Consider the following 13,957-nt stretch of genomic DNA (forward strand, 5'->3'; position numbering starts at 1 on the left):
AGTTTGTACAGTCAACGGCAGACACTGCTATTTTTTTACATTACACACATGCATATTAACCATGATGGGAAAGATACTACAGACCTTTTAAAGGGAGTGATCTGCAAACTACCACTAGATGGGATTCTTTCGTTTAAACCTGTTTTCTATGACCTGTGTAACTGTTTCTGTAGTAATCGTTTCTTCTTAGGCTTCTGAATTTTTCGGTTTTCTTATTCTCATATTCAGTGAGACTACCTGATTATCATTTGTCTCACCTTCCAGCTTCTTCAAACTGTGTATGTCAGCTTTGAATATAGTTTTAACCTATTGTATGTGGTTGTATAGGGAATATACATGTATTATGTGTGGGATTTGGTGGTTGGCTAATACTACTGTGGTCATGCTGATGTATGCAAGTTTAATTACTTGTCAAGTTTATAACCAGACAGCTGTTATTCATGTTAGCCACTTTAAAAATTGAGAATTTGAAATGTGGAATTGTTTTGAGTTTTATCCCGAGCACAGTGCGGCCCAGCCTGTCCTCTCTCTCGAACGTGGGAGACGCCATTGTTGGTTTGGTGTTTGACTATTTTTGTTTCTCCAGACGCTGCGGAGACAACAGAGGCAATGTGACAACTTTCCGTTTGTTTTCCATGACTTTTAAGATATCATATGTTTTTACTGTGGTCATTTTTGTTGTTATGCATTTCATAACAATTTCTTGTAATATTTTACAGTCGTTTGAAACCAACAGATCAGATCAATAACTAAAGCTCATCAATTAGGATCAAGTAGCTCCTGAGAAATACAGGCAGTCAGATTCAGTAGGAAACAGCTGAGGAGGGGATCAGGATCAGATCAGCTTAGTTTTAACTGATGTGTACTGGGATCAGCTGCTTGTAATAACTGACTAGAATGAGGGCAAATAGTGTGAGTGCTCTGTGTGTCACATTAATCCTCCACTGTTAACGGCAGTGAGAGTGGAGATGTTTAAATAAAAATCCAAAGGCGTCACAGCAGCTGGACACAGATACAGTCGCTTCTCTGTGTGCAGCTGACAGTCCCGTCTGTCCCGCTCTGGGACCGTTAGATGACAATACAAACTCATCCCTCCAGACTCCAGCTCCGTTTGTGGTTCATCGCAGTCAGTCTGTAGTTTCCTGCTGCTACAAAACACAGAGAAAAAACTGCTTCAACAACAAGATGCACTGAATTCATTTAACAGAAAATTCTACATCCAGGGTCAAACCTCACCCAAAGCAGCAAATGTCCCTGAGCCAGTTTCACATCTAGTGGAGGCTTCAGTAGAACTACGTTGGATTTCGTCGTCTCTTCGTGGCAGAATGGGTCGAGTTTAATAAATCACAGCACTTTCTGTTCCACAGCAGCAGAGATGTTTGTCTGGATCTGAGGTGATTTTATTCCCTGCACTTGGTTTCACTTTGCACCACCACCTGTAACAGTAGGTGCAGTGTTCTTGGGGTTGAATACTTCACATTTTCTCCTCTAGACATGTTCACTGTGGCCAAACAACTCTATCTTTGTCTCATCTAAACATAAACTTTCCCCCACAAGAGTTTTCTTTACACTGCTTGTCCCCCAGTGACAGCTGGGAACGGCTCCAGCCCCCTGCAGCCCGTCACAGGATGGAGGCACTTTTTCTTTGTCTTCAGCTGCAAACTGTAGTCAAACTTAAAGTCGTCATTCTTGGGTTCCATGAATAATTTTTTTTTCCATGAAAAACTTTTTTTTTTGTCTCCATCACCAAACCACAGGGGGGTTTCAGCTTTTTCTTCTGCTTAAACCAAATTCTACATTAGAGCTGGAATATTGGATTTTAGAATAGAAGTTCAGAGCGGCGCTGGGCCAGTTTCCTCTGGTTTTCAGCGAAGAGAGAAGCTAATGTAGGAGAAACATTTTGTCTACATGCTCTGAAGAACCTAATATTGATCTTTAAAACAGTAGCAGCCAGTTGCATTTACAACAGGAGCAGCCCGATCCTGTCCCAGGACCGATCCGATGAAAGGCTGAGTTGATGAGGATGTTCTTTCAGGTCACACATGAAATGCAGCTTTTATTCGAAAGAGTTTTTTTTGACTCCTCGCAGGCCTGAGAAAGCTGCACCGGACTGGACACCCAGCAACTGGTGACACTACTGTTTAAACAGTACAAATAGTAAACTGACATTGAACGCAGGCCTGTGTTCGTTCAGTGTGAATGAAGTCTCGCTGCAGCAGGTGATGTCAGGCTCCAGGCAGCTACAGACTCTTGTTAACAACAAGTGAACAGAGCAGATCACTGCAGCAGCTCAGTCAGCTGTGACACTGAAAAGCACTCTTGGCTTTTGTAACATGAAACTATTCTGAGTGTTACCAAAGTCGGATCCCCTCCTGCCCTCCTTTGTTTCTGCTAGTTGACCCGTTCACTCGAGTGGACACATTTCCTTCCTCTTTCACAGACTTGAACTTGGCAGGAGGGTTTTGCTTTCTGATAAACTGCTTTTCAAACGGCTTCTCCTGGAAACATGTCCACGTCCAAGAGGAACTGTGTTTGTCACGTTTCACACATCAGTTCTTCAGAACACAGCAGCTGGAGTCCAAAACAGTCTCCTGACCCCCGACCCCACCAGCATTTACAGTACATTTACTTCCCCACGTCAGAAATACTGCAGATTCTCAACACTCAACACCGTTTTTATCAGGTTGTACTGAAACTTTGTGTTGAACCTGCACATTTTTGTTAGTAAGTTGATTTTAACATGTCAACTAGTTACTAATTTCTCTAGATCACCTCGTTAATTGACCAGTAGTCATTAATGTAGTGGTCGGCACTGTCTCCTCACAGCAAGAAGGAGCCGGGTTCCTTTCTGTGTGGAGTTTCTATGTTCTCCCCGTGTCTGTGTGGGTTCTCTCTGGGTTCTCCAGGATCCTCCCACATCCTCAGACATGCATGTCAGGTCCATCGGGCCCTGGGAGAGGATGCAGGCGGCAGACTTAAAAAGTAAAGTGCTTTAAAAATTAAATGGGTTATTATTATTAGTAGTAGCTGGTCTGTCTGTTTGTCACATACTTCATTACAGTACTCAAGTAGATTTACTTACTGTCACTGGTGCAGACAAACGCAGACAAGGTGAAAATACCAGTACTTTGTTTTCTTGGTAGTTGAAGAACGGGATAAAAAAGCAGAAGCAAGAACATGGTAACAACTTCAGGACGGGTTAGTAACTAGTACACACAAATCTAGGTAGACGGACAGGAATACAGGTAAGTATACAAAAACACAGACAGGTACGTGAAACTCATTAAACCTGAGGCAGCAATGGCACGTGAGACAATTGATCAGACGATCGTAAAGAAATAGAAAAGCAGGTCGACTACTGTTCGCACCGGGGAAGTGATGAGTGAGACATGGCTGGTAATTAGAGAATGAAGGACAGGTGTGCACCTCAACCAGAAGAACAGCACATTATTACTAATTATAATCATGTCGTTTTTTATTTTAACCACATTATAGGAGCCAATAACTACTTATCATTACATATCCCATAATAAATACCAAATTACAATTCATTGATTATTGATGGACTGATGATGCAGCTGGTAACGCTAAAGCTGATCTTAATTTTTCTTGAAACGGCTGTAGTGATAGTTTTTCCTGAGGGGAATCCTCATTTGTTTAATATAATCTGCAAAGTACAGTTATCCGACAGACGTGGAGCAGAGCACAAAGTAGAATAAAATAAATTCTATTGGAACGAGTCAAGACAACCTCAAACTTTTACAACTACTGTACTCAATTAAAGCTGAATACAGCAGAACTTCTCTAAGAAACACCATGTTTTTAAGTTTCCTTCAGTATGAAAGTAGCTCGGAGCTTGTACTCCTTATGTATCAGAAAAGACTGAGGTACATCTGGATCCACAATTCAAACTGAACTTCTGAAAACAGCAGTAGTGTCTGTTCAACATGAGTTGAAAAAAAAACTCCACATAAAATGCCTTTTAAAATGTATTTTAAAGCATTTAAACATAAAAAACTGTGAACAGGCAACGCATCTGTAACCAAAGGTCCAATCCAACTCCAGCAGTGAAAAAACTCACAGTTCAACAAACATTAAAGTTAAAACCAACTCCAGGTTTTAAGCTCTGGAGTCAGATTACAATCAGCCAAGTGTCGGTATAAAGATAAACATAAGGCAAAGCACAAAAACGTGGCATTCATAAGTCGAATGTTTTGGGATGAAACTGCAGCAATAGAAGGATTTATACGCTGCGTCGTCGGTCTCACATGAAGTCGAAACAGAAACACTAACACCGATTTGAACAGTAAAAACATGCATGCACACATTACACACATGCACCGTATGTTTACAGAACCGAATGTGTACAGGATTTATTTGATATGAAAGGAAGAGATTGAAATAGCTTTGTGCCAACCGTACCACCATTATGAACACAGAATTTAACATTTTGGGAAGTAGTTACAGGCTGTTTCATATGTCTAATAAGACAATCAGTGACAATAAGACAATCAGTGCATTGTTCTCATAGGTAAATCCTGCTACATGCAAACATCAACAGTCTGCAGATAGAAATTAGAATTCTGGGTAAACCAGACACTTTCACATCATTTGATGCTGATTAATATGTAAAAAAAATGTATAATAAAACATAAAAAATAAAATAAGGCGAAACTCAGAGCCAGAAGCTCTTGGTTCCTCCCACTTCAAATTCCATGTTCATGTGAGCAGTGATTGACTAATAATCTAACTCACACTAAGCCCAATGAGTGTACGTCCCAAAATGTTGAACTCTTTCATTTATGGGCACAAAGGTTTGTAAAAACTAAAGTAAAGTGACCGTCTGCCTCAGCTCATCGTATTCCCACCGTCTGACTTGTAGTCCAGCCATAAACACACACAACCTAACCTATTTATTCTAAAATACTGCTAAATAGAATCATGCACTGTTTAAAACAGATCTGAAATATCTGAAGCTCCAAAGATAGAATCATTCAAACATAAAACACACGATTCAAATATTTAATTTGCTGCAGTAACCATCTGAACAAATATGGAAAATAACGTAGTAGTATGGCGTAGCAGGATAGCACCCTTTGCTTTTGGTTCTTGCATTCGCTTGTTGTGGCACAATCATCATTCAAGAGAAAAATACTCTCCTTAAAAACAGACTCGACTGCATTTACAATATCTACAGTGTGTACAGTATATACTATCTATTATTTCTAATAGAAATATAAAACCCTTACACGTCCTGTTTCATCAGGCACTGAATGACTGATGATCCCATCAGGTCAATGGCACAGACGCTGGGACCGTTTCCACTGTGTAGCTGGAGTTCTGGCATCATTAGGTATATAACAAGAGTAATCAGCCAGTCAGTCAGCAGTCAGTCAGCAGTCAGTCAGTCAATCAATCATTGGGTCAGCCAGTAAGTTCGGCCAATCAGTGAGTCAATCAATCAATCATTCGGCCAATCAGTGAGTCAGTCAGCCAATCAGTGAGTCAATCAGTCAGTAAGTGTCTCAGTCAGTCAGTCATTGGGGTGTTCAGTCAGTGAGTCAGCCAGAGCAGGATCCTTTCAGTGACGTCCAGCTGAACAGATACTACAACTTGGAGCCCGAAAAACGACACTGCTGTTACTTCTAGTCGCTTTAAGTCCTGCTGTGGAGCAGTTTTGTGTCTCTGTAGGTTTGTGATGTCTCTTCAGTTGTTTTGTGTCTCACTGCGGCTGCATTGCAGCTCTTTCCACACAGTTCTTGAAGGAATCTACTTGTAGCCTTTGCAGTATTGTTTGTAGTTCTTTGTGCCTCCTCAGTCGCTTTGTTCATTTCGTAGTAGCTGCTGCTAAGTCTTTAAAGAAGTTTTGTTTGTTTCTAGTCACATTGCTTTGTGGTCATTATGCATGTCTTTGTAGTCATTTTCTTTCTGGTTGTTCTTCACATCTTTATGAGTCTGTTTGTCATTAAGATGCTTTGTGTCTTTGAAGCTGGTAAGCGACTACCTTAAGCGATTTTGCGTCTTTTTGTAGATGTTTTGTGTATCTCAGATACCCTCACTACGAACCCTTTTGTTCTTGTTTTAATAGTTTTGGTCAAGTTTGTATTTGAGTTACTGCAATTTGGAGGGACAGAAACTTCATCTTTGTCTATGTTTAAACTTTAACTTTGCTTTTAGTTTTTGGTTGTCTTGTAAAACACACTCAGGCTGGTGAGAAGTGTCTATTAAAGCATCCCACAGAAGTTACTGTCATCTATTTGTTTGCTGATTTGCCTCCCACACAACTGTGAGCATGTATATTATGAAACTATAATTCATATTTCTTTCACTGACCTTCACAGTCTTTTCCCTCTACCCTTGGTTGAGAATCCCTGAGGTAAAGGAGCAGAACTGCCTCTTTGTCAGTGTGAGTCTGGTGTTGTAAAGGCACACAGGGGTTTGTTACATGTCAGGATAAAACTCTGTGTTAACATCAACACTGTGCAAAACAGACTTCTGATCAGCAGCCGACATCCTGTTCAACACTTCGGCTGAAAGAGAGTAACTGCTTCCAGACTTCTCCTCAAACCAGCTGTCCAACGCTCGCTTGCCATCAAAGTTAGTGATGGGCGGACCGTTAACTGACACGGTGAGCAGGTCGTTCATCTGCTCCAGAGTCAGCCGGGAACGATTGCTCTTACACATTTTCTGTAGAGACACTCTTCCCTTATCGCAGCAGGCCGTAGAACTGGGCAAGACCCTGACAACCTGCACGATCCGGTTTAGCAAAGGAAAGCGCTGCTTGTACCTGCAGATGTGGCTGATAACCTCTTTGAAACCATTCATGCTGCAGTAGTCGGCTTTCAGATCCTTCCACTCCACTACCAGGCTGCCTCTGCTCTCTGTTCTGGCATGGGAGCCTTCGGGACCTACAGAGGGAATGGACTCTAGGTGGTTCAATATCAACTTGATTTCCTCCTCGCCGAAGGCTTGTAGGTGCTCCCGGTTGTGAGGCCAGGTGGACAGATCCAGGACCTTGCAGGCTTTGGCAAATGAGCGGCTCTGCAAGTCCAGACGCTGGGACAGGATGCCTTGGCTTCTGTTGCAGATCTTTTCTCGGATGGACTGAAACTTGGACTCTGCAACACGCAGATTCTTCAAAGCAACGCCGTTGAAACTTTCACGAAAATTTTCTTCAAACTCCTGTAGATACTCTCCAGGACAATCCACCAACTGGCCTATCTCTTGAATGGCCTCCTCAATTTTGGCTTCCACCTGAGACACTAGCAGGTACTCTCCCTGGAAGGTGAAGGCCAGTCGTGAGAGAACAGCTATGATGTCTAGGAGGAAGTAGATTAGCTTTAGTGACTGATAGTCCAAGAGGAACTGGAGGAGGGTAAGTGCGATGGCTGCAGCATCAGCCCTCTGCGTCTGGCTGCTGATCTCCTTCAGATGTGCGACCACCTCCAGGTAATCTTTGATGAGTGCATTCAGGACATTTGGTTCTCCTATGATCCATCGAATAGCCCTGATGTCTCCGAGGAACTCTGTCTCCTCTGACAGCGTCGGAGCAGTAGATCGCAGCTCCGTCATCATGCGAGGGGAGTAGCGGTAAAAACTGAGGAGCTGCTTGAGGTTGTTTTCTAGATCCTCCAGGCAGGAGAGCTCCTTCCCACTGATGGCATCCAGCACCTCCAGATGAGGTCGGTGGATCATGATGGGAAGGCAGAGGATCCAGGGAAATGTCTTTTGCACAGCTACGTACAGGTTTGCTCTCATTCCCGAAGAGATGTTAGTGCCATCCACTCCCAGACCCACCACAAGCAAGTCCTGAAACCTGAGGCCCAGGACCGCGAATGCTCGATCCATAGCCTGGAGATATCCATCCACACTGGTCATGCTCAGTCTCTGCAAAGACAGGAACTCTGTGTTGGGTGAACCCTCATTGGTTATAAACTGGACATAGACAGCCACCATGTCTGAGAACAAGTCGTCATTTTGAGCATCCATTATGACACTCAAAAAGGGAGACAAGCGCATCTTCTCTGCAAGGTCTTCCTTTAAAGTCCGGGCAATGTGGTGGATGAGGATCTGACCGTCTCCTTCATTCATGTACTGGTCCACCACTTTGAGTTCGCACTTCTTCAGCAGCTCCGCCAGTGGACGGAGGTCTGAGAAGGGTCGTCCCTCTACAGCCAGGTGGTACGCTGCGTTGAACAACAGCATCATGTTCTTGCACATCTCCTCTGTCTTCTCTGGGTGCATGCGCAGTTTGTACAGCTGCAGACACTTCTTGTGGAGGTTGCTCTGGCTGTGGAGCTTGATAGTGTGGATCTTGAACTGCTTGGAACCGATGATAAATGCGGAGGTGCGGGATGACTGCACGGTGTACTGGCGGCAGACGTGGCACCACATCTCATTCAGCGTTGGTGAGTAGCGAAGGAACCAAAACTTTTTCAGCCACTCCTGTTTGAAACGACGAATCCGTCTGCTTCCTCCAGAGGAAAGTTTTGATGAGTCTTCTGGAGAAATTACAAGATCTGCAGCAATAGATTCATCAGCAGAGTCCACATCTTGATCCTCTTCATCCAGAACCACCTGAGTGGGCGTCAAAGGCTCCATCCCTGCGAAGTGACACGTAATTAAATTCAACACGTCAAGTTCTTCTCAAACTGACGTCTGATTCATTCAGCACAACCAGGAAGTTGAAAATCAAACAAATCACATTTCTCCAAACTTACTATGTAAAGTAGCTTAAAACTTTGCATAAATATTCATGGACACCTCCCCTTACCTTGAAAATCTTCAACTGGACCTTGCTCTGGGTGGGGTGGAATTGGATCTAGTTGGGAGAGGGACTGCTCAGACACTGCTGGACCGACCGCATCCCCGTGTTCTCCTCTGAGACGGGACAGCTCCTCTTCAAGCTCTAGGATCCTCCTCTTTAGTCTCACACAGTTGGGGCAGAAGGAGGTGGAGGGTTCCACGCTGCTCTGGGTATCCCCCACTTTCTCCTCCACCTTCAGCTTAAAGGTGCCATCAGAGTTAAACCCTAGGAGGGAAGACTGGGCGCTGGACTTGTAAGAGTCCTCAAGAGAAGCTTCTAGGACGTCTTTGAAGATAAGGTCGATCTTTTTCCTCTTGGCAAGAGGCTGACCATCTGACTCTTCACTTGGTTGTTTGCTGGGGCTGGGTTTGCCCTGTACAGTCGACTGCAGGCAGGGAGACTTAAAGTTCTTGTGAATGTTGGGCAGGACCGATGGCCTCACAGTGTCTGGAACAAAACTTAGTCAAATACAGTTTCACTCAAACATATTGTAGAATCTCTTCAAATACTGAATTTAAGTGCAAATAAGAATTGCTCAATACTTCCTTTTCCTTTCAGTTATTTTATTAGTTTAATGAGGTTTGGACTGTTTGTTGTAAGATGATACGAAGCATTTTACTTATGTTCCTTTAAACACGTGTCTCCGTAGACAAATATCTAATTTATACGAAACTGGGAACTTTCATGTCTGAAACTTGCAGAGCTCAGTTAAATAAAAACAACGTACCACAAACTGTTGAAAAACACCCAAAATTATATGCTCTGGTTTCATATGTTCCAGCATACAGTATATACCTGACCAGGGGCCCATTTCCTCATAATCTTTCCACAGTCTCACCTGTGTCCAGGTTGCGGTCGATGCTCTCTTGAGAAACGCAGTGAAGCCTTTGAATGTAGTCGTCGCTGTACCAAACCCTAAGCTTCTCTCCCGCCACCAGCTGCCGACACACCCTGAAGTAGATGTTTTTACCGTGTTGAAATGCTGTCAGGTTCCTGCTACTCTCCTCTGATGAGGTCCGGACAAACCTGGAGGTCAGACACACCGGCAGGAATAAAACCACATAACCTGGTCTCTCCAGGCAGATTTATGGTAGAGAACACTGACTTTTCTGCCATGTCTATGTGTAACCAGGTTTATAATCAGCGTTTCACATGTTCACATGTGCAGGACAAAAGACTGCAGACAGGAAAGAGAGTGTCTGGATGGAAGGAGAGATCATTACACAAATACATACTAAATTAAGTCAGACTGAAATTTGTTGAATTTAGACAGTCTGTGCTGTGAAGAAGGGCTTTGTTCTGCTTTGTCAGAGTAAAATAAGAAGTTAGGAAGCAGTGTCTCCTGCCGTTATACAGTTAAAATCTGTGAAATACATCTGGGGTGGCAGAGAAATCTGATTACTGATCTGCTGCATGTAAACACAACTTTACAGCAACCAGGTCGTTTCAGAGCAGGCAAACACAGTGATAATCCGCTTAGGTGAACTGTGTGAGTGGAAATGAGGCTCGCGCACGTGCTTCAGTTTCCACAATGACTGAGGTCAAACAGAACCAGAATCTGCTCAGCCTGTGTCTTGGCTGTGTCACCTCATCCAGTTGGCTTTGGACTCATCGCTGCCGTCGATGGACTGATACGTGTTGTTTGAAGCTACAATCTGAAACATCACAATAGTAAAAAAACACCTCAGGGTTCAGATCAGGTCTTGTTTAAACATGATTTGTAAACTAGATCCTGCAACTGGTCTGGACTGGTTTTACTTACAATCCAGGAGAAGAAGCCAGATGATTTGTCTTTGGACACCAGCTCTCCCTCATATGGGCCAAACACTGCCCCGATGGGGATGGTTGCAGCCACACAGCGGACATCCACCTCACCCCCCTCAGTGAAGACCTCCAGGCCTGACGGGGCCGTGAGCGCTGCCCTGTTGGTCAAACCCGGGGCCGCGGGTGTATCAGGGACAAACAGCAGGGGCCCGTGGGACGGACACTCCTTCTGGAAATAGTCCTGACACTCCTCACAGACTGGAGGAGAAACACAGCAGCTCAGTAAAGTGTCGACTGCACGTTTCAGGATTTTGTGAAGCTGTTACAAAAGGTGAAGAACAGACGTCTGCAGAGATCAGTCAGGCGCCAACTTTCAGAACTTTCCAGAATTAAATATGAGCTTGATAACATTATATTTGATGCAGGGCACAAAGAGGAAGGTTTGCTCACATGTATCAGTTGATGCGTTTGTTTAGTTCAGTTCAGCAGAAATATATGGAGAGGTAAGATAGTAATCTTTAGAGAAATCATACAGTAACATTTCTGTTCTAACCCCTAAGCCCTAACCCTAAGCCTCAGACCATATACACTGATCAGCAGCAGCGTTCAGTCAGGTTCATGGAAAATGTTCCACAACCCAGACTTAAGACTTAAGATCCTGCAGCTGTCCACAATGATCCTCTCATGCACTTTTTATGTCCTTTTCGCGTGAAGTAATGTTGAGTTCTCTCCGGTCCCAGCATCTCTTCACAGCGAGGGAACAGATAAAAACACTGACCTCCAAACTGACCTGCACCGTTCCTATCTACCTCCAGGCTCCTTCTGTCATTATTCTACCACTCACACACAGTTTGAACCTGTGTGCAGGTGTGACCTCAACTCCAGTCACGTATCAGAGTCCATAGATCTGAGAGAAGGAGGTTTGGAACAGCTGAGCAGCTATGAAATTAACAGTCGAGAGCTTTTGCTAAAGAGGATTCACACCACCTCCAGAAATCAGTCTTCTTCTTTGGTCTCTACGAACACACTGAACTCTGCTAATCTGTCATGGATTAATCGAACTAAACAAGCGGAGCTTACACCAGAGGTCCGGCGGCTGTTTGCTCATGTTGGAACCATGTTGGTGGAAATCCAGCAGGACATCAACGTCACAAACCTCTGTGGACAAAAAACAAAACCAGGTGAAATGCTAAATTTCATCTGTCATCATCATCGGACGTATTCTTGTCCCAGACACACACAGCTCACCCAGTAGAACTGGATTTATTACTAATCATTGAAAAAAATCATTTTCAAATGAAAAATGATTCCGTCCTGAAATTTACCAGGAAGAAGCAAAGAAAAGCTGCAGCAGCAGAACTGAAACTACTGGAGCATCTAAAACCTCAAACAGCAGAAAACCAACGGACTCTTTTTTATCTCGTCCATTAACTTCAGACCGAACACGGGCTCCTCTGACTCCACTGATCAGGAACCGGGTTCTCAACCACTTGAATCTGGATCCCGAGCCTCCTCCTAGACCTCTGGTCTTGTCTGGAGGGGGGGCAGGCGGACCACAGACCACTTGACAGACGTGGCAAACTAAACTTTGGGACTCGGTGTCGCCGGTTCATCCGGTAATCACCGATCTGCGCCACGGTCTCTCCGCTGCGCTCCGGTCTGCAGGCTGCTGGCAATCTGCCTGCTGTTTTCGGAAGCCATTTTCACTGGCCACCGTGGCTACTGACACACACCCACCCTGTGCACGGACGCAGCGGACACACGGACCCCGTCTCCCGGGTGAAGCTCAGCTCTCTCCCCCCGGTCGCCGAGCACCGAGCCCCGGTCGCGGGCTCCGCCGCTGCAAAGTTCCCGTGAATTTTTGCAGCGACTCAGTCGCCTCCTCGAGCTTTGACCACCATCTTTTATCACAGGAAATGACATGGAGGACGGAAGAAAGAAAATGCGCACAATTAAAGTTCACAGTGATGAGAGGAGCCGGTGGGGGCTCCCTTCTCCTTTACTGAGGGGGGGGGGGGAAGAAAAAGTAATAAAGTAAAAATACCCCACAAAGTTCCTCTGAGATGTAGAAGTACATCCACTACTCCAAGTACTACCCTGGGGTACCTCAGTATTTCCCACCTGCTTCTTCAGTCTTTAAAAGGTGGAGCCGGTTGAACCCCTCCAGTCTTTAAAAGGTGGAGCCGGTTGAACCACCCACCCGTCTTGAAAAGGTGGAGCCGGTTGAACCCCTCCAGTCTTTAAAAGGTGGAGCCGGTTGAACCCCTCCAGTCTTTAAAAGGTGGAGCCGGTTGAACCACCCACCCGTCTTGAAAAGGTGGAGCCGGTTGAACCCCTCCAGTCTTTAAAAGGTGGAGCCGGTTGAACCCCTCCAGTCTTTAAAAGGTGGAGCCGGTTGAACCCCTCCAGTCTTTAAAAGGTGGAGCCGGTTGAACCCCTCCAGTCTTTAAAAGGTGGAGCCGGTGGAACCACCCACCCGTCTTAAAAAGGTGGAGCCGGTTGAACCCCTCCAGTCTTTAAAAGGTGGAGCCGGTTGAACCCCTCCAGTCTTTAAAAGGTGGAGCCGGTTGAACCCCTCCAGTCTTTAAAAGGTGGAGCCGGTTGAACCCCTCCAGTATTTAAAAGGTGGAGCCGGTTGAACCACACGTGGGAAGTGAAGCTCCAACTGTCTCTCTGACCCCTTCGTTTAAAAGTGGATGTTTCTGTGGATCAACACACATTAACCCCGTCCTCACTTCCTGTTTAATGCTTCTGTTTCCACCTGGTTCAGTGTCTGACAACAAGAACAACACTGTGAGAAAACCATCGGGTGAATTCACACTGCTCCCATCACACACGTGTCATGAACATGTACTGATGTTGACTGTGTCTGACAGCGTGGTGGAGACGGAGCCGTGGACCTTCTTCTTTGGTTCCCAGCTGCAGGTGACGTTCGCGTTGAAATGAGCCTCAACATTAGACTGAACGTGAGGATTTATGAGTCATGTAGTCACTGTGTTTCTTGATGTTATTGAGCTTAAGTAGCCTGGAGCCTTTTATCAAGCCCTGGTTCCAGCTGGAGGCCGCAAGAGAGAAAAAATCTGAAAAAATCCTGAAACATTTACTTAACATTAGTTAATGTTTGCGTGCTAATCAGTGCAGAGGCTTCCTCTGCTGCTGTCACTGTGCTTTTTCTTTTGTTTGTGTGATGAAACACTTTAAAATGTGAAGGATGAGAAGACGGAGACAAACAAGCAAACACAGCACCTCTGAGCACAGAGTCCTCTGATAAATCCTGACCAGGCTGTACAGTGTGATTAATATGATCTAATGAGAGAAGCACGGTCCACTAAACATTTTCCACAAAACACAAAAGCAAAAGCAACATCATAAAACTAACATTGACTT

The 13,957-nt window shown here is 44.7% G+C and overlaps 1 protein-coding gene across 4 annotated transcripts; it reads right to left on the reverse strand.

Annotated features, from left to right (window-relative positions):
* Positions 1-1,044: 1,044 nt before the first annotated feature.
* On the reverse strand, positions 1,045-12,783 carry prdm11 (PR domain containing 11). Of its 4 annotated transcripts, none has more exons than XR_003299122.1 (8): positions 12,308-12,550; positions 11,651-11,728; positions 10,569-10,828; positions 10,394-10,461; positions 9,645-9,832; positions 8,774-9,253; positions 2,773-8,603; positions 1,045-1,148 (listed from the first exon to the last, which is right to left on the reverse strand). XR_003299122.1 is itself a non-coding variant. In XM_026365234.1 (8 exons), the coding sequence occupies exons 3-8, from the start codon at positions 11,676-11,678 to the stop codon at positions 6,442-6,444; spliced, it is 3,186 nt and encodes a 1,061-aa protein (XP_026221019.1). In that variant the 5' UTR covers positions 11,679-11,728; positions 12,308-12,471; positions 12,692-12,783; the 3' UTR covers positions 2,194-6,441. The 4 variants fall into 4 exon arrangements, 3 of the variants coding, with proteins under 3 accessions (XP_026221019.1, XP_026221018.1, XP_026221017.1); XM_026365234.1 differs by lacking the exon at positions 1,045-1,148 and adding an exon at positions 12,692-12,783 and having other exon boundaries at positions 2,194-8,603; positions 12,308-12,471; XM_026365233.1 differs by lacking the exon at positions 1,045-1,148 and adding an exon at positions 12,615-12,686 and having other exon boundaries at positions 2,194-8,603; positions 12,308-12,471.
* Between the last annotated feature and the right edge of the window lie 1,174 nt (positions 12,784-13,957).

The sequence above is a fragment of the Anabas testudineus genome, chromosome 6, assembly GCF_900324465.2.
Source record: "Anabas testudineus chromosome 6, fAnaTes1.2, whole genome shotgun sequence".
Lineage (NCBI taxonomy): Eukaryota > Metazoa > Chordata > Actinopteri > Anabantiformes > Anabantidae > Anabas > Anabas testudineus.

Excerpts from the sequence above, each read along its gene's own strand:
- prdm11 (XM_026365234.1), bottom strand. The coding sequence starts at position 11,678 with ATGAGCAAACAGCCGCCGGACCTCTGGT. Across the intron at positions 9,833-10,393 it reads TCCAAAGCCAACTGGATGAG|GTTTGTCCGGACCTCATCAG; the intron begins GTGACACAGCCA and ends TCTGACCTCCAG. Across the intron at positions 9,254-9,644 it reads CGACCGCAACCTGGACACAG|ACACTGTGAGGCCATCGGTC; the intron begins GTGAGACTGTGG and ends GTTTTGTTCCAG.